General features: G+C 49.2%; 2 protein-coding genes and 1 long non-coding RNA gene across 4 annotated transcripts in view; 2 read left to right on the forward strand and 1 right to left on the reverse strand.

Moving 5' to 3' along the window:
* LOC134984315 (zinc finger protein 605-like) overlaps window positions 1-26,616 on the reverse strand; it is a 124,251-nt gene that overhangs the window by 35,430 nt on the left and 62,205 nt on the right. The window lies entirely within an intron of this gene.
* On the forward strand, window positions 20,861-22,581 carry LOC134984312 (putative nuclease HARBI1). Of its 2 annotated transcripts, XM_063949926.1 has the most exons (3): window positions 20,861-21,839; window positions 21,928-22,299; window positions 22,384-22,581. In XM_063949926.1, coding segments are annotated over exons 1-3 (1,137 nt in total). In that variant the 5' UTR covers window positions 20,861-21,076; the 3' UTR covers window positions 22,386-22,581. The 2 variants fall into 2 exon arrangements, with proteins under 2 accessions (XP_063805996.1, XP_063805995.1); XM_063949925.1 differs by having other exon boundaries at window positions 21,928-22,581.
* On the forward strand, window positions 25,286-26,264 carry LOC134984318 (uncharacterized). The gene is made up of 3 exons (XR_010191731.1): window positions 25,286-25,411; window positions 25,693-25,818; window positions 26,101-26,264. It is a non-coding gene; the product is annotated as an uncharacterized LOC134984318 (long non-coding RNA).

The raw sequence follows: 26,616 nt of genomic DNA on the forward strand, positions 1-26,616 counted from the left end.
TCTGTGTCCAGAACCATCCCCAGGAACAGTAGACGTGTCGTAGGAACCAGCTGTGACTTTGGACTGTTTAGAATCCAACCGTGCTGTTGTAGCACTTTCCAAAATAGTGCTACCCCGACTAACAACTGCTCCTTGGACCTCGCCTTTATAAGGAGATTGCCCAAGTACGGGATAATTAAAACTCCCTTTTTTCGAAGGCGTATCATCATTTCGGCCATTACCTTGGTAAACACCCTCGGTGCCATGTACAGTCCAAACGGCAGTGTCTGGACTTGGTAATGGCAATCCTGTACCACAAATCTGAGGTACTCCTGGTGAGGATGGTAAATGGGGACATGCAGGTAAGCATCCTTGATGTCCAGGGATACCATGTAATCCCACTCATCCAGGCTTGCAATAACCGCCCTGAGCGATTCCATCTTGAACTTGAATTTTTTTATGTATGTGTTCAAGGATTTTTAATATAAAATGGGTCACACCGAACCATGCGGTTTCGGTACCCCAAACAGTGTGGAATAGTAACCCCGTCCTTGTTGAAGTAGGGGCATCTTGAGTATTACCTGCTGGGAATACAGCTTGTTAATTGCCTCTAGCACAGCCTCCCTGCCTGAGGGAGTTGTCGGCAAGGCAGATTTGAGGAAACGGCGGGGGGGGGGGGGGGAGACCTCTCGAATTCCAGCTTGTACCCCTGAAATACTACTTGAATGAAACAGGGATACACCTGTGAGCAAGCCCACTGATCGCTGAAATTTTTCGAGGCGGCCCCCCACCGTACCTGGCTACACCTGTGGAGCCCCCGCGTCATGCTGTGGACTCAGAGGAAACGGGAGAAGAATTTTGATTCTGGGAACTGGCTGACTGGTGCAGCTTTTTCCCTCTTCCCTTGTCTCTGCAGAAAGGAAGCGCCTTTGACCCGCTTGCTTTTCTAAAGCCGAAAAGACTGTACCTGATAATACAGTGCTTTCTTAGTCTGTGAGGAAACCTGAGGTAAAAATATTTCTTCCCAGCTGTTGCTGTGGATACGAGGTCCCAGAGACCAACCCCAAATAATTCCTCACCCTTATAATGCGCCTTTTAAAGTCAGCATCACCTGTCCAGTGACAGGTCTCTAATATCCTCCTGACAGAATGGACATTACATTAATTTTGGATGCCAGCCGGCAAAATATCCCTCTGTGCATTTCTCATATATAAGACAACGTCTTTAATATGTTTTCATGTTAGCAAACTAGTATGTTTGACAGGGTCACCGACCACGCTGCAGCAGCACGATCTGCAGGTCTCAGTCTAGTACCTGAGTGTGCAAATACAGACTTCAGGATAGCCTCCTGCTTTTTATCAACAGGTACCTTCAAAGTGGCCATTCCTAAGACGGCAGTGCCACCTTTTTTGACAACCGTGTGAGCGCCTTATCCACCCTAGGGGATATCTCCCAGCGTAACTTATCCTCTGGCGGGAAAGGGTACGCCATCAGTAACTTTTTAGAAATTACCAGTTTCTTATCGGGGGAACCCACGCTTTTCACACACTTCATTCATTCATCTGATGGGGGAACAAAACACTGCCTGCTTTTTCTCCCCAAACATAAAAACCCATTTTTAGAGGTACTTGGGTTAATGTCAGAAATGTGTAACACATTTTTTATTGCCGGGATCAAGTCACGGATGTTCCTAGTGGATTGTGTATATGTCTCAACCTTGTCGACACTGGATTCAGACTCCGTGTCGACATCTGTGTCTGCCATCTGAGAGAGCGGGCGTTTTTGAGCCCCTGATGGCCTTTGAGACGCCTGGGCAGGCGCGAGCTGAGAAGCCGGCTGTCCCACAGCTGTTACGTCAACCAGCCTTTTATTGTCGGTTCCTACCGTCCACCTATCCATCCACTCTGGTGTCGGCCCCACAGGGGGCGACATCACATTTATCGGCATCTGCTCCGTCACCACATAAGACTCCTCATCAAACATGTCGACACAGCCGTACCGACACACCGCACACACACAGGGAATGCTCTGACTGAGGACAGGACCCCACAAAGCCCTTTGGGGAGACAGAGAGAGAGTATGCCAGCACACACCAGAGCGCTATATCATGTGGGGATTAACACTATAACTGAGTGAATTTTCCCCTATAGCTGCTTGTATATATAATATTTCGCCTAAATTTAGTGCCCCCCCTCTCTTTTTAACCCTGTGAGCCTGAAACTACAGGGGAGAGCCTGGGGAGCTTTCTTCCAGCTGCACTGTGAAGAGAAAATGGCGCCAGTGTGTCTGAGGGAGATAGCTCCGCCCCTTTTTCGCTGACTTTTCTCCCGTTTTTTTCTGGATTCTGGCAGGGGTAATTATCACATATATAGCCTCTGGGGCTATATATTGTGATATTTTTGCCAGCCAATGTGTTTTTATTGCTGCTCAGGGCGCCCCCCCCCCCCAGCGCCCTGCACCCTCAGTGACCGGAGTGTGAAGTGTGTATGAGGAGCAATGGCGCACAGCTGCAGTGCTGTGCGCTACCTTGGTGAAGACTGAAGTCTTCTGCCGCCGATTTTCCGGACCTCTTCTTGCTTCTGGCTCTGTAAGGGGGCCGGCGGCGTGGCTCTGGGACCGGACTCCGAGGCTGGGCCTGTGTTCGGTCCCTCTGGAGCTAATGGTGTCCAGTAGCCTAAGAAGCCCAAGCTGGCTGCAAGCAGGCAGGTTCGCTTCTTCTCCCCTTAGTCCCTCGATGCAGTGAGCCTGTTGCCAGCAGGTCTCACTGAAAATAAAAAACCTAAAACTAACTTTTTTCTAAGAAGCTCAGGAGAGCCCCCTAGCTTGCACCCTGCTCGGCCGGGCACAAAAATCTAACTGAAGCTTGGAGGAGGGTCATAGGGGGAGGAGCCAGTGCACACCAGGTAGTCCTAAAGCTTTCTTTAGTTGTGCCCAGTCTCCTGCGGAGCCGCTATTCCCCCTGGTCCTTACGGAGTTCCCAGCATCCACTAGGACGTCAGAGAAAGTTACATTTAATTTATTTTCCTTATAAAAATAAGCCTTCTCCTGAGGTAAAGGAGGGGCTTCCGTAACTTCCAAGACCTCCTTTATAGCAACAATCATGTATTAAATGCTTTTTGCCAATTTAAGTTCTATTCCCCTGGAATCACTAGCGTTGACACAGGAATCAGATTCCGTGTCGGTATCAGTTTGTACTATATGTGCAAATGGTCTCCTGTGGATGAAAAGGCAGAACTATGAAAAATCACATCTTCCACTGATTTTCTCCAGCTCTCTGCATGAGACTCAGACTTATTCAATCTCTTACTGATATGATTCACACTATCACGTAATTCTTTCACCCATTCAGGCTCGTGGTGTGCCGGCAGCGCCACCACATTACAACTCTGTGTCCCCATAATGGCTCCCTCAGGGGAGAGCTCCCTGCCTCAGACATGTCACACACGTGCACAACCACACCACAGACACTCCGGGGGTTATAGGGGACAGACCCACAGTAAAATCTGTCAGAAGGACACAGAAAAGATTAGCCAGATCAAAACTCAGCGCCAATATAAAATCCCTGTGTAATCTAAAATGTCCACAGAGACGTGTAGCGCTTTTATAATGATAAATTCACAATAAGGCACCAAATTACACTGTGCCCCCCCCCCCCCCCCCGTTTTGCACCCTGATACTTGGGTCAGAAGTGTAGGAGGACCAGCGTTCTTCTCTGCAGCTTGCTAGGAGTGAAAATGGCGCTGAGAGGTGCTGGCTGACTGAGGAGGAAGCCCCGCCCCTGTAATGGCGCGTTTCTCCTGAGAGATTCCAATTCTAATTTTTATACTGGCGGGGGTAGTACTGTACCTCAGTAACTTATGTCCCCTTATTAGCCAGTTTCGACTAGGATTCATGCTGCCCCCCCCCCCCCTGCAGTGCCTGTGTGTGAATGGTAGCATGGCGCGCAGCGTTCCCGCCCGCTGCGCGGAACCTGTTAGCCGTCACGATGGTTGAACATCATTTTTCTTCTTACACTCACCTGTCTTCTGGCTCTGTTAGGGGGGTGACAGCGGGCTGTGGGAGTGAGCACATAGCCGCAGCTAGCATTCAGTACCCTTCAGGAGCTAATGGTGTCCTGTCAGCCAGAAGCAGAGCCATGAAACTCTCAGGAAGTTGGTTCCTACTTCTGCCCCCTCAGTCCCACGAAGCTGGGAGACTGTTGCCAGCAGCCTCCATGAAAATAAAAAACCTAACAACTCAGTAGAGCTCCCCTGTAGTGCATCCAGTCTGCCTGGGCACCTTTTCTAAACTGAGGTCTGGAGGAGGGGCATAGAGGGAGGAGCCGGTACACACTCTTGAAAAGTCTTAAAGTGCCCATGGCTCCTGCGGAACCGTCTATACCCCATGGCACTAAAGTGGACCCCAGTATCCTCTAGGACGTATGAAAAAAGTCCTCCTCAGCTTGCTCAGGGGTTGTGTCAGCAATATTCAACACATCTCTCATGGCCTCAATCATCAACTGCACCCCCTTAGCAAGTGATGCCGTCCCCCTCGACACATCCCCGTCACCGTCTGCCATGTCAGAATCGGTATCCGTGTCATCCTGCGTAATGTGGGCAAGATCACGTTTGTGAGAATGTACCGCAGGGGACCCCGAGGGAACAGGACCGGGCCATACAGCCATAGAGGAATGTAATACCCGAGTGGCAGTTTCAGTCCTAGCAACACGGTCAGAAATCTGAGAAATAACCCCCCTAAGAGAGGATAACCACTCCGGTTCCCTAGCCGGGATCTGCGCTACAACAGTGCAATCCTGATTACATGGGATGGGATCTTCCTGTGAAGAGATATCCTCTGCAGCATATGAGACAGAGTCTCTAGACATGTTTGCTTCTACACCCCACATTCACACAGGGTAAAGGGCAGACAGAGTCCCCCCCCCCCCCCCCCCCCCAAGAATGGCAGAGAGACGTAGAGATTGGAGCCAACCCACACACAGCGCTATTACAGGTATAGGGAGACCCTAAACCAGCGCGGACTGTGTCTATTAATATGTGACCCTGCCTATATACAGCCCCCCTTCTACCGTACAGATAGCTGGAGTTGCTCTTCACAGGCAGCGTGGATGCAGGCAGGAAAATGGCGCTGAACGCTGCTGGGTCCGCTCTGAGGAGAAGCTCCGCCCCCATAATGGCGCTGTCTTCCCGCTCTTGAAGATTATCCTGGCATGAGGAGTTTTGGTGCTGGCTGAGATCCAGGGACCCCGACAGGCTGTGTGGTCAGTATAGGGTGTAGGTGTCGGCTCAGGGCGCCCCTCACAGCGCCGCTGAGCCCCGAATCGCAGTTAGCACTGCGCTCCCTACCCTGTTGTCGCTATCTTCACATCGGCTCCACGCTTGCCAGGGGTCGATGACTCTTCAGCTCTGCAAGGGGGTGGTGGCATGCTGCTGGGGTGAGCGTTCCCCTGTGGCGGGGAGCGATCTATCCCCTCTGGAGCTCAGTGTCCAGTCAGCGGAGATAGTGGCTCAGACCCTGCAGGGTGGACACTGCTCCACCCCTCAGTCCCTCGATGCAGGGAGGCTGTTACCAGCAGCCTCCCTGTAAAAAAAAAAACTCTAAAAAAACTTTTACTAAATAAGCTCAGTAGAGCTCCCCTAGCTGTGACCGGCTCCTCCGGACACATTTTCTAACCTGAGTCTGGAGGGGAGGTCATGGAGGGAGGAGCCAGCCCACACTGTTGGACTCTTGGGGTGTCGGTGGCTCCTGGTGGGCCCGTCTATGCCCCATGATACTAATATGGACCCCAGCATCCTCTAGGACGTAAGAGAAAAGTGGTTTATATACAGACCGTTGTGTGCTAATAGTGACACTCTCAGGGCATGTAATACCATAGGCAGAGGTACTGTGAGGGGGAGAGCAGGAGTATAATAGGGGCTGATGGCTCCTGATGTATGAGATACACCAGAGAGTGTGGGGAGGAGACTGGTCAGATCTCTGGGCTGGTAACACAGTGACATGATGTGAGGGGGAGAGCAGGAGTATAATAGGGGCTGATGGCTCATGATGTACGAGATACACCAGAGAGTGTGGAGGAGACTGGTCAGATCTCTGGGCTGGTAATACACAGTGACATGATGTGAGGGGGAGAGCAGGAGTATAATAGGGGATGATGGCTGCTGATGTATGAGATACACCAGAGAGTGTGGGGAGGAGACTGGTCAGATCTCTGGGCTGGTAATACACAGTGACATGATGTGAGGGGGAGAGCAGGAGTATAATAGGGGATGATGGCTGCTGATGTATGAGATACACCGGAGAGTGTGGGGAGGAGACTGGTCAGATCTCTGGGCTGGTAATACACAGTGACATGATGTGAGGGGGAGAGCAGGAGTATAATAGGGGATGATGGCTGCTGATGTATGAGATACACCGGAGAGTGTGGGGAGGAGACTGGTCAGATCTCTGGGCTGGTAACACACAGTGACATGATGTGAGGGGAAAGAGCTGGAGTATAATAGGGGCTGATGGCTCCTGATGTATGAGATACACCAGAGAGTGTGGGGAGGAGACTGGTCAGATCTCTGGGCTGGTAACACACAGTGACATGATGTGAGGGGGGAGAGCAGGAGTATAATAGAGGTGATGGCTCCTGACTCCACGCTGGGAAAATACATATTCCTCATAAGTTTGTACTGACAGAGGAGGGTGTAGGATAAGAGATTGCTGTAGTGACTGAGCAAGGAGAATATGTGACTCTTTTATGTAATAAGTGTATATTACTCACCTGTGCTGATATCTGTAGGGATTTCCTCCTCCTTACACTGCTGATCACCCCTCACATACGTCTCTTCTTCTCCCTCTATATCTTCTGCCTTTATATCAGTCACATACGTCTCTTCTTCTCCCTCTATATCTTCTGCCTTTATATCAGTCACATACGTCTCTTCTTCTCCCTCTATATCTTCTGCCTTCATATCAGTCACATACGTCTCTTCTTCTCCCTCTATATCTTCTGCCTTCATATCAGTCACATACGTCTCTTCTTCTCCCTCTGTATCTTCTGCCTTTATATCAGTCACATACGTCTCTTCTTCTCCCTCTATATCTTCTGCCATTATATCAGTCACATACGTCTCTTCTTCTCCCTCTGTATCTTCTGCCTTTATATCAGTCACATACATCTCTTCTTCTCCCTCTATATCTTCTGCCTTTATATCAGTCACATACATCTCTTCTTCTCCCTCTATATCTTCTGCCTTTATATCAGTCACATATGTCTCTTCTTCTCCCTCTGTATCTTCTGCCTTTATATCAGTCACATGTGTCTCTTCTTCTCCCTCTATATCTTCTGTTTTAATATCAGACTGACGTTCTACCTAAAAGACAAACAAACACTATAATGACATTTGCACAGTCAGATTAAGCTGAGGTGAAACAGTATAATATCAGTGTATAAGACACACAGCTCCTCTACAGATCATATAGTGACAGTCACTTTGGTATATTGGGGAGACCCTAAATCCCACCTACCTGATCCTCCTGTGGGATCCTGTGATTCTCCTCTGTACAATCCTGGGAATACAGAGGACGGGGACATCTCTCTGGGGTATCTCTGTTACTGGGCCCATCTGTAGGAGACACACAGTGACTGAGTACAGTGTATATATGTGATTATCAGATGATGTGTGTATATAGGGGCCCCCATACCTGCTCTCCCCTGTACAATACATGACAGTCTCCTCTTACCCAGTGATGTGAGGGGCCGGTGATTCTCCATCATCACGTCCTTGTACAGACCCCTGTGTTCCTCTATATACTCCCCCTCCTGCATGGATACATAGACAGTGACATCCTGACACCTTATAGGTACCTGACACACAGTGATACAGTCATCACCCAGACACATCCCCTGGTGTTACTGTATAATGCCCCATTCCCAGCAGTCACCTCTCCAGTCATCACCCAGACAGATTCCCTGGTGTTACTGTATAATGCCCCATTCCCAGCAGTCACCTTCCCAGTCATCACCCAGACACATCCGCGTGTTACTGTATAATGTCCCATTCCCAGCAGTCACCTCTCCAGTCAACATCCAGACACGTCCCCCGGTGTTGCTGTATAATGTCCCATTCCCAGCAGTCACCTCTCCAGTCAACATCCAGACACGTCCCCTGGTGTTACTGTATAATGCCTCATTCCCGGCAGTCACCTCCCCAGTCATCATCCAGACACGTCCCCCGGTGTTACTGTATAATGTCCCATTCCCAGCAGTCACCTCTCCAGTCATCACCCGGACACGTCCCCCGGTGTTACTGTATAATGTCCCATTCCCAGCAGTCACCTCTCCAGTCGTCACCCAGACACGTCCCTCTGTGTTACTGTATAATGTCCCATTCCCAGCAGTCACCTCTCCAGTCATCACCCAGACACATCCCCTGGTGTTACTGTATAATGCCCCATTCCCAGCAGTCACCTCTCCAGTCGTCACCCAGACACGTCCCTCTGTGTTACTGTATAATGTCCCATTCCCAGCAGTCACCTCTCCAGTCATCACCCAGACACATCCCCTGGTGTTACTGTATAATGCCCCATTCCCAGCAGTCACCTTCCCAGTCATCACCCAGACACATCCGCGTGTTACTGTATAATGTCCCATTCCCAGCAATCACCTCTCCAGTCAACATCCAGACACATCCCCCGGTGTTGCTGTATAATGTCCCATTCCCAGCAGTCACCTCCCCAGTCATCACCCAGACACATCCCCTGGTGTTACTGTACAATGCCCCAATCCTGTCAGTCACCTCTCTAGTCATCACCCAGACACGTCCCCTGGTGTTACTGTATAATGTCCCATTCCCAGCAGTCACCTCTCCAGTCGTCACCCAGACACGTCCCCTGGTGTTACTGTATAAAGTCCCATTCCCAGCAGTCACCTCTCCAGTCATCACCCAGACACGTCCCCTGGTGTTACTGTATAAAGCCCCATTCCCTGCAGTCAACAATCCAGTCATCACCCAGACACGTCCCCCGGTGTTACTGTATAATGTCCCATTCCCAGCAGTCACCTCTCCAGTCATCACCCAGACACATCCACTGGTGTTACTGTATAATGTCCCATTCCCAGCAGTCACCTCTCCAGTCATCACCCAGACACATCCACTGGTGTTACTGTATAATGTCCCATTCTCAGCAGTCACCTTTCCAGTCATCACCCAGACACATCCCCCTGTGTTACTGTATAATGTCCCTTCCAAGCAGTCACCTCCCCAGTCATCACCTAAACACATCCGCGTGTTACTGTATAATGTTCCATTCCCAGCAGTCACCTCCCCAGTCAACACCCAGACACGTCCCCCGGTGTTACTGTATAATGATCTCACCTCACCAGTCATGTCCCTGTATTATTACTATAGATGTAAGTGATGCTCCCAGATCCCCTCACCTCCCCACTCATGTCCCTGTATTATTACTATAGATATAAGTGAAGTCACTGTTATGCTCCCAGATCCCCTCGCCTCCCCAGTCATGTCCCTGTATTATTACTATAGATATAATTGATGTCACAGTGACACTCCCAGGAGTGTGATATACATTTGCTCCATACTGCTCCAATTATCATCTGTTACACATGCCAGGTATATTATGGTCTCTGCTTTAATATATCCTAGAATTTGAGCAATATTTTCAATCCCCACAATTACATATTATAAAATTACTAATAATAATTTTAAACAACAACAACAACAACAACAACACTAAAGGCTGCACCCCAGTATAAAAATAATAACAGGACACCACAGGCTGCTCCTCCTGTATAAAAATCATAACAACAGGACACCCCAGGCTACTTCCCCTGTACAATAAAAATAATAACAACAGGAGGACACCACAGGCCGATCCCCCTGTATAAATTTTTTATCAGGACACCACAGGCTGCTCCTCCTGTATAATAATAATAACATCATCAACTGGACACCACATGGTGCTCCCTCTGTATAATAATAAAAAAAGATACAGGACACCACAGGCTGTTTCTCCTGTATAATAATAACAACAACAACTGTACACCACAGGCTGCTCCCCCTGTATAATAGTAACAACAACAGGACACCACTGGCTGCTCATTTTGTATAATAATAATAATAATAATAATAATAATAATAATAATAACAGGACACCACAGGCTGCTTCTCCTGTATAATAATAACTGGACACCACAGGCTGCTCCCCCTGTATAATACTAACAGGATGCCACAGGCTGCTCCTCCTGTATAATAATAATAATAACAACAACAACAGGACACCACAGGCCGCTCCCCCTGTATAAAATTTTTATCAGGACACCACAGGCTGCTCCACCTGTATAATAATAATAATAATAACAACAACTGGAAATCACAGGCTGCTCCCCCGTATAATAATAATAATAACAGGTCACAACAGGCCACTCCATCTGTATAATAACAACAGGACACCACAGGCCGCTCCCCCTGTTTAATAATAATAACAGGACACCACAGGCCGCTCCCCCTGTTTAATAATAATAACAGGACACCACAGGCTGCTCCCCCTGTTTAATAATAATAAAAGGACACCACAGGCTGCTACTCCTGTATAGTAAGACGCCATTACCTGATCTCTACGGACAGTGAGGATTCCTGTGTGTGGAATAGAATGCAGTGACCGGAAGTAAGGTGGACCGCACAGGCCGGAAGGAGGGAATGATTGGCACAGGCCGCTTCCTAGTTACTGGCCGCACCCCTCCTACACGCCGCCCACAGTCCGCGCTCTGTAATGACCATATATGTCCTCAGTGCAGGAGGCCGGCGGCCATTTTCTTGTAGACAAGTCAGGCAGCAGCAATAGGTTCCCTGGCCGTGTAGTGACGTCAGGAGCGGCGGCCATTTTCCCCTGGTCTGAGCTCCGCCTTCCTTCTATCATTCCCACAAGGCAGCAGGAGCAGAGAGCAGCCATTGCTGTGTCTGGCAGCAGGTAATGATATTATTATTATTATTCTATAGGCTGAGCAGCTCTGGTGTCAGGTTCTGTACTACAGGGGGAGCAGCCTCTGGTGCCTTGTTATAGTGCAGCTGGAGCAGCCTCTGGTGCTGCATTATCCCTGTACAGGTGGCTGACACTCTAGTGTCCTATTAGTGTAATACAGGTGTAGCAGACCCCGTCGTTACCGTAATACAGGGGGCGCGGACTCCGCCGTTATCGTGATACAGGTGGTGCAGACCCCGTTGTTACCGTAATACAGGGGGCGCAGACCCCGCCGTTACCGTAATACAGGTGGTACAGACCTCGCCGTTACCGTAATACAGGTGGCGCAGACCCCGCCGTTACCGTAATACAGGTGGAGCAGACCCCGCCTTTACCATAATACAGGGGGCGCAGACCACCCGCTGTTACAGTAATACAGGTGGCGCAGACCCCGCCGTTACCATAATACTGGGGGCACAGACCCCGCCGTTACCGCAATACAGGTGGCGCAGACCCCGCCGTTACCGCAATACAGGTGGCGCAGACCCCACCGTTACCGCAATACAGGTGGTGCAGACCCCGCCGTTACCGTAATACAGGTAGCGCAGATCCCGCCGTTACCGTAATACAGGTAGCGCAGATCCCGCCGTTACCGTAATACAGGTGGCGCAGACCCCGCCGTTACCGTAATACAGGTGGAGCAGACCCCGCCATTACCTTAATACAGGTGGCGCAGACCCTGCCGTTACCGTAATACAGCTGGCGCAGACACCACAGTTACCATAATACAGGTGGCGCAGACCCCGCCATTACCATAATACAGGTGGCGCAGACCCCGCCATTACCATAATAGAGGTGGCATACACCCTGCCGTTACCGCAATACAGATGGCGCAGACCCCGCCGTTACCTAATACAGGGAACGCAGAACCCTCAGTTACCGTAATACAGGGGGCGCGGACCCCACCATTACCGTAATACAGGGGGGCACGGACCCCACCGTTACCATAATACAGGTGGCGCAGACCCCGCCGTTAGTGTAATACAGGTGGCGCAGACCCCGCCGTTACTGTAATACAGGTGGAGCAGACCCCGCCGTTAGTGTAATACAGGTGGCGCAGACCCCGCCGTTACTGTAATACAGGTGGAGCAGACCCCGCCGTTACCATAATACAGGTGGCGCAGACCCCGCCGTTACCCTAATACAGGTGGCGCAGACCCCGCCATTACCCTAATACAGGTGGCGCAGACCCCGCCGTTACCATAATTCTATACAGAGATAGGGGCCTGTGATGCATTAATATACAGGGGAGCTGTATTAATATACAGGGGAGCGGCATGTTTGTCCTACTCTACAGGGGGAGCGGCCTGTGTTGCCCTTTTATACGGGGGGGGGTCTGTTGTGTCTTGTTACTATTATATAGGGTGAGTGGCATGTATTGTCTTTCTATACAGAAGGAGTGGCCTGTGTTGTCATAATATACAGGGTAGCATCCTGTGCTGTCATAATATACAGGGGTAGTATCCTGTGCTGTCATAGTATACAGGAGTAGGATCCTGTGTTGTCATAATATACAGGGTGAGCGGCCTGTGTTGTCATAGTATACAGGGGTAGCATCCTGTGTTGTCATAATGTACAGCAGGAGCGGCCTGTGTTGTCATAATATGCAGGGGGAGCCGCCTGTGTTGTCATAGTATACAGGGGGAGCCGCCTGTGTTGTCATAATATATAGGGGTAGCATCCTGTGTTGTCATAATATAAATGGGTAGCATCCTGTGTTGTCATAATATACAGGGGTAGCATACTGTGTTGTCATAATATACAGGGGGAGCGGCCTGTGTTGTCATTATATACAGGGGTAGCAGGCTGTGTTGTCATAATATACAGGGGGAGCATCCTGTGTTGTCCTAATATACAGGAGGAGCGGCCTGTATTGTCATAATATACAAGGGGAGAGGCCTGTGTTGTCATAGTATACAGGGGAGCGGCCTGTGTTGTCATAATATACAGGGGGAGCGGCCTGTGTTGTCATAATATACAGGGGTAGTATCCTGTGTTGTCATAATAGACAGGAGTAACGGCCTGTGGCATCCTACTCTACAGGTGGAGCGGCCTGTTTTATAATATTTACTTTCTTTGTTTCCTCACACTCACTGCTTGACCCATTCCAGTCTGGCTTCTGTCCTCTCCACTCCACTGAAACTGCATTTACAAAAGTCTGCAATGACCTCCATGCTGCTAAATCCTACTCTCTACTTATTCTTCTTGACCTCTCTGCTGTTTTTTACACTGTGGACCACCCTCTCCTGCAGATCCTTCACTCTATTGGTCTGTGTGATACTGCCCTCTCTTGGCTGTCTTCCTACCTTTCTGACCATTCTCTACTCTGTCTCCTCTCATGACTCCACCTCCCCCCACTTCCACTAACTGTAGGTGTCCCTCAAGGTTCTGTCCTTGGTCCTCTTCTTTTCTCTCTATACATCCTCACTAGGTAAGCTCATTAGTTCTTTTGATTTCCAATATCATCTCTATGCTGATGACACCCAAATCTATCTTTCCTCTCTCCGGACCTCTCCCCTGCTCTCCTCATATATATCCAACTGTCTCTCTGCTGTCTCTGTTTGGATGTCCCAGCGCTTTATTACACCTAACATGTCTAAGACCGAGCTGATCATCTTCCCTCCCTGCCGCATAACCTCACCTCCCACAATGTCATTATCTACTGATGGCACTACTATCTACTTTAGCCCCCAAGTGCGCTGTCTTAGAGTAATCCTTCCCTCCTTCCTCTCCTTCACACCACACATTCAGCACCTCTCACAGTGCTGCCGTTTTCATCTAAAAAATATTTCCAGGATCAGACCCTTTCACACCCAGAATTCCACAAAGACCCTGATCCACTCACCGGTCATCTCCAAACTGGACTACTGTAATCTCCTCCTGACTGGCACCCCTAATACATACATATCTCCACTCCAATCTACCCTTAATGCTGCGGCCTGGCCCATCTTCCTCACCAAATGTACTAAGTCCACCTCCCCTCTCCTACAAGCCCTTCACTGGCTCTCCTTCCCCTTCAGAATCCAATTCAAACGTCTCAAACTCACTTAAAAAGCCCTCACCCACTCCTCCCCGATTTACATCTCTGACCTTATTTCCCTTTACACCACCACCCGTTCTCTTCGCTAATGCACGTCGCCTCTCCTGCCAACTGATTTCCTCCTCCCACTCCTACCTCCAAGATTTCTCACTTGCTGCGCCCTGTCTCTGGAATTCTCTGCCTCTCCCCATCCGACTCTCCACCTCTCTACAAAACTTAAATTGGGCTCTCAAGACCCACTTCTTCACCAACCCCAGCCAACTATCCTCCTAACCCTCTTTTCCACGCTCACAGTCTACCCATTTTATGTCACCCTGGTGTGTTAGCCCATCACCTTTTAGATTGTAAGCTTGCAAGAGCAGGGCTTTCTCCATCATTTACCTTGCCTTCTCTTACTTACACTATCTTATACTCCATACTCCCTGTGATGGCACCTAACCCTTGGGATCCATGGGCACTTTAAGAGTTTAATAGTGTGGGCTGGCTCCTCCCTTTATGCCCCTTCTACCAAACTCAGTTTAGAAAATGTGTACGGAGGAGCTGGTCACAGCTAGGGGAGCTCCTAGGAGTTCTTTTAGATTCATTATTTTTTTAAAGAGAAAGGTACAGGGATACTGTGTCTGACATTTTCCTGTGTGTGTGTGTGTGTGTGTGTGTGTGTGTGTGTGTGTGTGTGTGTGTGTGTGTGTGTATATATCTCACATTACCATGTGTAGGAACTCTGTATCTTGTGCTGCAGAGTGTGTATCTTCTCCAGAGGAGTCTATTCCATGTACTCAGGAATGCAATGTACTGTGTCAGACCTCTGAATCCGAACCCCAATGGGTGGCTTCTATTAAGGGAATGATATCCCAGATTTCCTCTAGGACAGCTCATAATGAGACTGAAACACAGGGTTTGAAAAGATCTGTAGAGGTTTTGTCGTGTTCAACTCCCACTACCTCATCCAGGACCCCTGATATATATCATAAAAAGCATGCTCTTGCAAAAATAATGCATGTCAACACGGATACCGACTGTGATTCAGAGGACGGGGATGGGGATATACGGGGGGAGAGGCATCCCTTGCTAAGGGGGTGCAACTCATGATTGAGGCTATTAAGGATGTTTTACACATTACTGATAAGGTTCCTGAGCAGATGGAGGAGGCTTACTTTACAGACAATAAGAAAGCCTCCCTTACCTTCCCTGCGTCTAAGGAATTGAACGCATTGTTTGAAAATCCTGGGAAAACCCGGAGAAAAAAATTCAGATCCCTAAAAGGGATCGTTAGATGCGTGGATCTCCACGGCAACTGCTGGTAAGTCAACTTTTCTTCCCTCTGCTACACCACCGACTAAGAAATCATATCCTACGTCTGCAATGCAGTCCTTTTGGACCGCTAAAGCAAAAAAGGTCCAAATCCCCCTCCACTGCCTTTAGAGGTGGCTGGGGGAAATCCCGAAAACCTGCACTCACAGGTTCCCAGGATCAGAAACCTGGTTCTATTCCCTCAGAATCCTCGGCATGACGGTGGACCTCCCAGCCTGGAGATCGGGCAGGTGGGAGCAAGACTAAGAAATTTCAGTCATGTCTGGGCGTCCTCATGCCTGGATCCCTGGGTAATGGATATTGTTACCCATGGGTACAGACTGGAGTTTCAGGAACTTCCACCTCACAGATTCTTCAAATCAGGCTTGCCAGCTTCGCTGACAGAAAGTGCTATCCTACAGGAAGCCATTCAAAAGTTGCTAAGGTCAAATGTTATTGTTCCAGTTCCACCTCAAATACAGCACAAGGGTTATTATTCAAACCTGTTTGTGGTACCGAAACCGGATGGTTCGGTAAGACCGATATTAAACCTAAAGTCATAGAACCCCTACTTAAGGGGATTCAATTTCAAGATGGCGTCTCTGAGAGCGGTGATCTCAGGTCTGGAGGAAGGGGAATTCCTGGTATCCCTGGATATCAAGGATGCATACCTTCACATCCTGATCTGGCCGCTTCACCAGGCTTATCTCAGATTTGCGCTACTGGACTGTCACTATCAGTTCCAGGCACTGCCGTTTGGCCTCTCCATGGCACCAAGAGTGTTCAAGGTGATGGCGGAGCTGATGCTACGCCTCCGCAAGCAGGGTGTGAACATAGGCCCTCATTCCGAGTTGTTCGCTCGCAAGCTGCTTTTAGCAGCATTGCACACGCTAAGCCGCCGCCTACTGGGAGTGAATCTTAGCTTATAAAAATTGCGAACGAACGATTCTCAAAAATGCAATTAGACACTTCTTAGCAGTTTCTGAGTAGCTTCAGACTTACTCGGCATCTGCGATTAGTTCAGTCCGTTTAGTTCCTGGTTTGACGTCACAAACACACCCAGCGTTCGCCCAGACACTCCCCCGTTTCTTCAGCCACTCCCGCGTTTTTTTCCGGAAACGGTAGCATTTTTTCGCACACTCCCATAAAACGGCTTGTTTCCGCCCAAAAACACCCACTTCCTGTCAATCACATTACGATCACCAGAACGATGAAAAAAAGTGAGTAAAATACCTAACTGCATAGCAAATTTACTTGGCGCAGTCGCAGTGCGGACATTGCGCATGCGCATTAGCGACTAATCGCTCTGTTGCGAGAAAAAAATAACGAGCGAACAACTCGGAATGACCCCCATACATCCTTGTCTGGATGACCTGCTGATAAAAGCGTCTTCCAGCGAGAAGCTGTTACAGAGTATTGCTCTCATGACTCAAGTACAGGATCGTGGGTGGATCCTGAATCTTCCAAAGTCGCATCTGGAGCTGACAAGGAGACTGTCCTTCCTGGGGATGATCCTTGACACGGAAGTACAGAGGGGTTTCTGCCGGAGGAGAAAGCGTTGGTGATACAAACAATGGTCCGGGATGTCCTGAAGCCAGCTCGTGTATCGGTTCATCAGTGCATTTGCCTTCTAGGGAAGATGGATGCCTCCCACTAGGCTCTACAGTACGGAAGATTTCATGCACGGTCATTCCAACTGGATCTCCTGGACAAAGAGGATACGTCTGTCACTGAAAGCCAGAATATCACTCCTCTGGTGTCTGCAATCTTCTCACCTACTAGAGGGTCGCAGGTTCGGGATTCAGAATTGGATCCTCCTAACCACGGATGCCAGTCTCAGAGGTTGGGGAGCAGTCACCCAGGGGGAAAACTTCCAAGGAAGGTGGTCAAGTCTGGAATCCATCCTTCTGATAAACATTCTGGAACTAAGGGCCGTGTACAAGCGGCATATCTTCTAAAAGATCAGACCATTCAGTTTCAGTCGGACAATGCAACAACAGTGGCCTACATAAACCGACAAGGCGGAACGAAAAGCAGAGCTGCAATGTCAGAGGTAACAAGAATCATCCTCTGGGCAAAAAAGCACGCGGTGGCGCTGTCAGCAATTTTCATTCCGGGAGTGGACAACTGGGAAGCGGACTTCCTCAGCAGACACGATCTCCATCTGGGAGAGTGGGGCCTCCACCCAGAGATGTTCGCAGAGGTGACGAGTCTTTGGGGCATACCTCAAATAGACATGATGGCCTCACGTCTCAACAAGAAGCTTTGGAGGTATTGCTCCAGGTCGAGGGATCCACAGGCAGTGGCGGTGGACGCCCTGGTAACTCCGTGGGTGTTCAAGTCGGTGTATGTGTTCCCTCCTCTTCCGCTCATCACAAGGATTCTCAAAATAATCAAAAGAGTAAGAGTTCAGGCGATCCTCATTGCTCCGGACTGGCCAAGAATGATCTTCTGGAATTACTGCTGGAAGATCCAAGTCCTCTTCCTCTTCGAGAGGACCTTCTGCAACAGGTCCCGTTCGCTTATCAAGACTTACCACTGCTACGTTTGACGGCATGGAGGTTGAACGCCAGATCTTAGCTCAGAAGGGTATCCCGAGTGAGGTTATTCCTACCCTGATACAGGCTAGGAAGGGGGTAACGTCAAAATATTACCATCGGATTTGGAAAAAGTACGTGTCTTGGTGTGATTCCAAGAAGTTTCCTACGGTGGAGTTTCAACTTGGACGGTTTCTCCGCTTCCTGCAAGCAGGGGTGGATGTGGGCCTGTGCCTGGGCTCCATAAAAGTCCAGATTTTGGCCTTGTCCATTCTCTTCCAGAAATAACTGGCTGCCCTCCCTGAGGTTCAGACTTTCTTTAAAGGGGTTCTGCACATCCAACCTGGTTGGTTCGAGCCTTTACAGGAGGTTTAGGTCAAGTTTCTTACTTGGTCCCGCTGTTGGCATTGGCATCTGCTAGATGTGTGTTGGAATTGCGGGCATTGTCCTACAAGAGCCCCTACTTGATTTTTCATAAAGATAGAGCTGAGCTCAGGACGCGTCAGCAATTTCTTCCGATAGTTGTGTCGGCTTTTCATATCAACCAACCTATTGTGGTGCCAGTGGCTACTGACTCCTCAATTACTTCAAAGTCCTTTTATGTTCTGAGGGCTTTGAAGATTTATGTGAAGAGGCCTTCCCTTCACAGAAATTCAGACGTTCTATTTGCCCTTTATGATCCCAACAAGGTTGGGTGTCCTTCTTCTAAGCAGACGATTTCTCGCTAGATTAGGTTCACTATCCAGCATGCTTATTCTACGGCAGGATTGTCGTGTCCTACGTTTGTTAAGGCCCACTCTACTCGTAAAGTGGGTTCTTCCTGGGTGGCTGCCCTGGGTGTCTCCGCTTTACAACTTTGCAGAGCAGCTACTTGGTCAGGGTCGAACACGTTTGCTAAGTTCTACAAGTTCGATACTTTGGCCTCTGAGGACCTAAAGTTTGGTCAAGCAGTTCTGCAGGAGCCTCCGCGCTCTCCCTTCCATACTGGGAGCTTTGGTACATCCCTATGGTACTAATGTGGACCCCAGTATCCTCTAGGATGTAAGAGAAAATAGGATTTTATTACCTACCGGTAAACCCTTTTCTCATAGTCCTTAGAGGCGCTTCATTTTTCTGCAGTTGTTACTTGGATCAGTACTGCCTTGTTCCTTGGTTGAGTACTGTTGTTCAGCCGTTACTGAATCGCTTCAAGCTGGTTAGCTTGGGTTTCTGTTGTAATGTGTGAGCTGTTATGAGCTGTTATGAATCTCACCACTATCTGTGTAAAATCCTTCTTTCGAAGTTGTTCGTCTCCTCGGGCACAGTTTCTAGACTGAGTCTGGTAGGAGGGGCATAGAGAAAGGAGCCAGCCCACACTATTAAACTCTTAAAGTGCCAATGGCTCCTGGTGGACCCGTCTATACACCCCCAGGGCGCAACGGCCAGCGGCTTGTAATGAGCCAAATTGACTCATTACAAGCCGCCTGTTCTGTGCTGTGTGCGCCGCGCTGGAGAATCCGGAGGCAGGGGAGGAGGAGGAGGGACGGGGACTGGAGACGCAACAGCGCTATGTAATTGGTAGTGGCGCCACTGCAGCAGTCCCTTCTCCTTCTGCATTGGCTGCCCGGCGCTGCTGTGAATGCTGGGATGCGCTTCCCTCATCCCAGCATTCACAGCTGCGGCCAGCCAATGATGAAGGAGAGGGGACTGCTACATCGGTGCCTCTACCAATTACATAGCGCTGCTGCGGCTCCAGTCCCCCTCCCTCCTCCTCCTCCTTCTTTCCTGCCTGGGATCTGCCAGCACTGAGAAGCCTGACTGCCAATGGGGAGAGATGGTAATGTTAGGGTCTCCTGCCCTGTGCTGCCACGTCGTCATGGCAACCGGGAGACAAGTGCTAGTGGAGTAACCTGAGCGCAGCTGATACTCCGGTTCGGGTCTTTTGCTGTGCAGTGGTTATAGGCTCTGTGCACGGCAGGGGATCCGGTGCTGGTTTTTGTGCTCACAGTCTGTGAGGTCTGAGTGGGGCGTGGACAGCACCTGCTTTATAAGGCCTCTTTTCAGAGTAAGCAGATGCTGCTGAATCTTTGTTGGTTAGTCAGTTCATGAAAGTTAGCCAGTACTGTGTAGCTTTGTATTTGTTTGTTGCTTACTGCAAATAGGCCTGGGGATTTGGTATTACACTCTGCCAATCCAGACCTAGCATTAAGACTGGAGTCAGTCGTTTAGCTTGCTGGGGTTCTGTTACTACTCTGAACTTAGCAAGTTTGCGGCTGTATTCTAAGACTTGCCTGTCTAATCCTGTCTCACTGTGCTAGGTGTCAGGGGTCAGTTTAGTGGCAGTAAGCTAAAACCTGTGCACGGCAAGTGAGAATTAGGATTGTGGAGACTCTCCTTGTGTCTATCATTCCATCTCTGACCAAGGAGTTTACTGCCACACCCGTTGGTAACCCTTTAGGGTTTTGCTGTTGCCCTTAGCAACAGCATTTCGGGTTCTCTACGTATCAAAACACAACATCTTGTTTTTTCCATCTGAGCAGTTCTAATACAAGGGAGATACCCAGTTCCTTAGCCTCTGGGCTTCTCTGTTCACTTTGGGGTATATGCAATTGCGGTCGAATTTCAGAAAAAGTCGAATTCCGGAACGTTTTCGCCTCAAAAAATCAATTCGCCTATGCAGTACAGTACTTTTTCGCAAAAAAACGGACATTCAGAATTCGACTTTTGTCAATTCGACTTTTTTCGCATTCGACTTTTCTGCAATGGTACAGATGCTGCAATTCGCCCCAAGCATATTCAATTCAAGTTTGGAAATTCGCCTGCAGTACTTTTCGACCGCAAATTCGCCTATTTCAGTCCGCCTCAGTTGACTGGCGGGTTCTCAAAAAAAATTTTTAGAACATCATTTTTTGGGATATTTGAGGATTGCTAGTAGCATATCTATTTATATTTGAAAGGATTATCTACTTGGTTTGTCTTTTTTGGCTTCACAAGTATTATTTAATTGATTTTTTAAAGGAATATTTTTTTCTTCAATCTCCTGAGGGAATTTTACCCATGATTCCACAGTTTTACCCAGGATACACTTCTGCAAAGCCCCTCCTATCTCCTCACTCCTGGGTTTGAGACTACAGGGAGAAGGAGCCATTTTACAGTCAGCTCTGTGGAATCGTTTTTTTAGGAAAATCCCTGCGTTTTAAAACACATTCCTATTTTTGTACTGACTACAATGATGGAGCCTTTTTCTGACCAGATTGTGTTGTTCATGCTGGCTGCAAGCTTGATGGAGGAAGAAAGTGCAGATGAACATCAGGATCCAGGTCAGCAAATGTCTGCATTGGGTGAGCCAGTATTGCGGGTTTCATTTCCACGTCCACGCCAGTATCGCACTAGGCGTGAACTGGAGGATCTCAGCGAGTTCGAGGTGATACAAAATTATCGCTTATCGACTCGCGACATATATTCGCTGTACGCTCTGTTGGAGGCCGACTTGGAACCTCGGGCACGGTCAAATCGTGCAATCAGCGGTTTTCAGAAACTGCTGGGGACGTTACATTTTTTGGCGTCAGGCACATTCCAGCCTACACTGTCTCAAACATGCGGTTTTTCTCAGTCGACACTGTCGCGCTGTATAACCCAAGTCATTAGGGCTTTCCGCAAATTGACGATCCAGTACATCACATTTCCAGAGACGGACAGCGAATGTCGTGAGATCAAATTAGGCTTTTTCAACAAATACAAATTTCCCAATGTGCTGGGCGCGATTGACTGTACCCACGTGCAGATCAGACCGCCACGGAATTCAGAGGAATGTTTTCGGAACCGAAAACAGTTCCATTCCCTGAACGTGCAGGCGGTCTGTGATGTCAACATGAGATTTTTGAACATTTTTGTGGGATTTCCTGGATCATCTCACGACTCCTTCATCCTAAGCCAGTCATCGCTGTTTGACAAATTCGAAACAGGAAACATGCCTGGTGGCTGGCTGTTAGGTATGTATTTTCATTTTTTTATTATTTTATTATTATTTTTTTTATTATTTTTTACAAGTACCTAACATTTTTTTTATATTTTCTATAGGCGATGCGGGTTATCCAAACAAACCGTGGCTGTTGACCCCATTGTCTAATCCTGTTGGTAGAGCAGAAAAACGTTACCAAGAGAAACACATTGCATCGAGGGGAGTAATTGAGCGTGCCTTCGGTGTACTTAAAAGCCGGTTTCGATGTTTAGACACTTCCGGCGGTGCTCTTTTGTACTCACCGTCGAAGGTTTGCGGCATGGTAAATGCATGTTGTATTTTACACAACATATGTGTCGCAAACCGTTTGCCGGTGACTCTTCGTCGTAGTGCTTTCCTACGCGGGAACCGGTCTTCTGCTCTACCAGTGGGTATGGGCGAAGGAGAAGATTCCCGGCGGACAGTGATACAAAATTTTTTTGCAGTTACCTGTGAGTATACTGACAACATTTGTATTATCGTGTAAACTGACATTGGATTTTTTTTAAAAAAACCTCTTCATTTATCTATTACAGAGTTTTACATCCTGTTGATGTATATCCCCAGGCCGTGTTTATACAGTTTGTTCCCCCCTGTTTTATCCTGTTTGGTTACCGCAAATATTTGACCCTTTTATCCAACTCTACCATGGGCGACCTAATGGTGATGTGGACCTGACCCTCCGCCATGTAGCAGACAACCCCCTCAGGTGAGATGGATTGCCCAGAACTCCCTTTGTCCAAAATCACCCTGGCATGTCCAAAGTGCAGCCCTCCGGCATTGGCAAGACTGCACATCCAAACATTCCCTCCTGATACACCAATGCTGGTCAGGGAATGTTTGGATGTGTAGTGATGCAAGTGCCGGAGGGTTGCATTTGGGCCGCTGTAACCCGCTTGGGTTGTGTGGACTGTTGTATGTACCTCTTTTTCCCAGTCCCAGGGTGACCCTATCACCCATATCTGGAAGCTCAAACTGTTCTCTTCCACAGGTCCTGCGATGTATCTTCCCAAGTGGCGTGGATGTGAGGAGACACGACATTTCACCCGATGTTCCATGGACGACCTAATGGTGATGTGGACCTGACCCTCCGCCATGTAGCAGACAACCCCCTCAGGTGAGATGCATTGACCAACAAGACTCCCTTGTCCAAAATCACCCCGAAATGTCCAAAGTGCAGCACTCCGGCACTTGCGTCACTACACATCCAAACATTCCATGAAACACCAATGCGGGTCAGGGAATGTTTGGATGTGTAGTGATGCAAGTGCCGGAGGGTTGCATTTGGACCCAATGTTCCCCGCTTGTGTTGTGTGGACTGTTGTATGTACCTCTTTTTCCCAGTCCCATGGTGACCCTATCACCCATATCTGGAAGCTCAAACTGTTCTCTTCCACAGGTCCTGCGATGTATCTTCCCAAGCGGCGTGGATGTGAGGAGACACAACATTTCACCCGATGTTCCATGGGCGACCTAATGGTGATGTGGACCTGACCCTCCGCCATGTAGCAGACAACCCCCTCAGGTGAGATGCATTGACCAACAAGACTCCCTTGTCCAAAATCACCCCGAAATGTCCAAAGTGCAGCACTCCGGCACTTGCGTCACTACACATCCAAACATTCCATGAAACACCAATGCGGGTCAGGGAATGTTTGGATGTGTAGTGATGCAAGTGCCGGAGGGTTGCATTTGGGCCGCTGTAACCCGCTTGTGTTGTGTGGACTGTTGTATGTACCTCTTTTTCCCAGTCCCAGGGTGACCCTATCACCCATATCTGGAAGCTCAAACTGTTCTCTTCCACAGGTCCTGCGATGTATCTTCCCAAGTGGCGTGGATGTGAGGAGACACGACATTTCACCCGATGTTCCATGGACGACCTAATGGTGATGTGGACCTGACCCTCCGCCATGTAGCAGACAACCCCCTCAGGTGAGATGCATTGACCAACAAGACTCCCTTGTCCAAAATCACCCCGAAATGTCCAAAGTGCAGCACTCCGGCACTTGCGTCACTACACATCCAAACATTCCATGAAACACCAATGCGTGTCAGGGAATGTTTGGATGTGTAGTGATGCAAGTGCCGGAGGGTTGCATTTGGACCCAATGTTCCCCGCTTGTGTTGTGTGGACTGTTGTATGTACCTCTTTTTCCCAGTCCCATGGTGACCCTATCACCCATATCTGGAAGCTCAAACTGTTCTCTTCCACAGGTCCTGCGATGTATCTTCCCAAGCGGCGTGGATGTGAGGAGACACGACATTTCACCCGATGTTCCATGGGCGACCTAATGGTGATGTGGACCTGACCCTCCGCCATGTAGCAGACAACCCCCTCAGGTGAGATGCATTGACCAACAAGACTCCCTTGTCCAAAATCACCCCGAAATGTCCAAAGTGCAGCACTCCGGCACTTGCGTCACTACACATCCAAACATTCCATGAAACACCAATGCGGGTCAGGGAATGTTTGGATGTGTAGTGATGCAAGTGCCGGAGGGTTGCATTTGGACCCAATGTTCCCCGCTTGTGTTGTGTGGACTGTTGTATGTACCTCTTTTTCCCAGTCCCATGGTGACCCTATCACCCATATCTGGAAGCTCAAACTGTTCTCTTCCACAGGTCCTGCGATGTATCTTCCCAAGCGGCGTGGATGTGAGGAGACACGACATTTCACCCGATGTTCCATGGGCGACCTAATGGTGATGTGGACCTGACCCTCCGCCATGTAGCAGACAACCCCCTCAGGTGAGATGCATTGACCAACAAGACTCCCTTGTCCAAAATCACCCCGAAATGTCCAAAGTGCAGCACTCCGGCACTTGCGTCACTACACATCCAAACATTCCATGAAACACCAATGCGGGTCAGGGAATGTTTGGATGTGTAGTGATGCAAGTGCCGGAGGGTTGCATTTGGACCCAATGTTCCCCGCTTGTGTTGTGTGGACTGTTGTATGTACCTCTTTTTCCCAGTCCCATGGTGACCCTATCACCCATATCTGGAAGCTCAAACTGTTCTCTTCCACAGGTCCTGCGATGTATCTTCCCAAGCGGCGTGGATGTGAGGAGACACGACATTTCACCCGATGTTCCATGGGCGACCTAATGGTGATGTGGACCTGACCCTCCGCCATGTAGCAGACAACCCCCTCAGGTGAGATGCATTGACCAACAAGACTCCCTTGTCCAAAATCACCCCGAAATGTCCAAAGTGCAGCACTCCGGCACTTGCGTCACTACACATCCAAACATTCCATGAAACACCAATGCGGGTCAGGGAATGTTTGGATGTGTAGTGATGCAAGTGCCGGAGGGTTGCATTTGGACCCAATGTTCCCCGCTTGTGTTGTGTGGACTGTTGTATGTACCTCTTTTTCCCAGTCCCATGGTGACCCTATCACCCATATCTGGAAGCTCAAACTGTTCTCTTCCACAGGTCCTGCGATGTATCTTCCCAAGCGGCGTGGATGTGAGGAGACACGACATTTCACCCGATGTTCCATGGGCGACCTAATGGTGATGTGGACCTGACCCTCCGCCATGTAGCAGACAACCCCCTCAGGTGAGATGCATTGACCAACAAGACTCCCTTGTCCAAAATCACCCCGAAATGTCCAAAGTGCAGCACTCCGGCACTTGCGTCACTACACATCCAAACATTCCATGAAACACCAATGCGGGTCAGGGAATGTTTGGATGTGTAGTGATGCAAGTGCCGGAGGGTTGCATTTGGGCCGCTGTAACCCGCTTGTGTTGTGTGGACTGTTGTATGTACCTCTTTTTCCCAGTCCCAGGGTGACCCTATCACCCATATCTGGAAGCTCAAACTGTTCTCTTCCACAGGTCCTGCGATGTATCTTCCCAAGTGGCGTGGATGTGAGGAGACACGACATTTCACCCGATGTTCCATGGACGACCTAATGGTGATGTGGACCTGACCCTCCGCCATGTAGCAGACAACCCCCTCAGGTGAGATGCATTGACCAACAAGACTCCCTTGTCCAAAATCACCCCGAAATGTCCAAAGTGCAGCACTCCGGCACTTGCGTCACTACACATCCAAACATTCCATGAAACACCAATGCGGGTCAGGGAATGTTTGGATGTGTAGTGATGCAAGTGCCGGAGGGTTGCATTTGGACCCAATGTTCCCCGCTTGTGTTGTGTGGACTGTTGTATGTACCTCTTTTTCCCAGTCCCATGGTGACCCTATCACCCATATCTGGAAGCTCAAACTGTTCTCTTCCACAGGTCCTGCGATGTATCTTCCCAAGCGGCGTGGATGTGAGGAGACACGACATTTCACCCGATGTTCCATGGGCGACCTAATGGTGATGTGGACCTGACCCTCCGCCATGTAGCAGACAACCCCCTCAGGTGAGATGCATTGACCAACAAGACTCCCTTGTCCAAAATCACCCCGAAATGTCCAAAGTGCAGCACTCCGGCACTTGCGTCACTACACATCCAAACATTCCATGAAACACCAATGCGGGTCAGGGAATGTTTGGATGTGTAGTGATGCAAGTGCCGGAGGGTTGCATTTGGACCCAATGTTCCCCGCTTGTGTTGTGTGGACTGTTGTATGTACCTCTTTTTCCCAGTCCCATGGTGACCCTATCACCCATATCTGGAAGCTCAAACTGTTCTCTTCCACAGGTCCTGCGATGTATCTTCCCAAGCGGCGTGGATGTGAGGAGACACGACATTTCACCCGATGTTCCATGGGCGACCTAATGGTGATGTGGACCTGACCCTCCGCCATGT

The sequence above is a fragment of the Pseudophryne corroboree genome (genome assembly GCF_028390025.1).
Source record: "Pseudophryne corroboree isolate aPseCor3 chromosome 3 unlocalized genomic scaffold, aPseCor3.hap2 SUPER_3_unloc_49, whole genome shotgun sequence".
NCBI classification, from domain to species: domain Eukaryota; kingdom Metazoa; phylum Chordata; class Amphibia; order Anura; family Myobatrachidae; genus Pseudophryne; species Pseudophryne corroboree.

What these genes read in the sequence shown, in the direction of transcription:
- LOC134984312 (XM_063949925.1), top strand. Translation starts at nt 21,077, where the DNA reads ATGATGGAGCCTTTTTCTGACCAGATTGTGTTGTTCATGCTGGCTGCA. An exon ending in GCCTGGTGGCTGGCTGTTAG is followed by an intron (nt 21,840 to 21,927) that starts GTATGTATTTTC and finishes TATTTTCTATAG; the next exon opens with GCGATGCGGGTTATCCAAAC.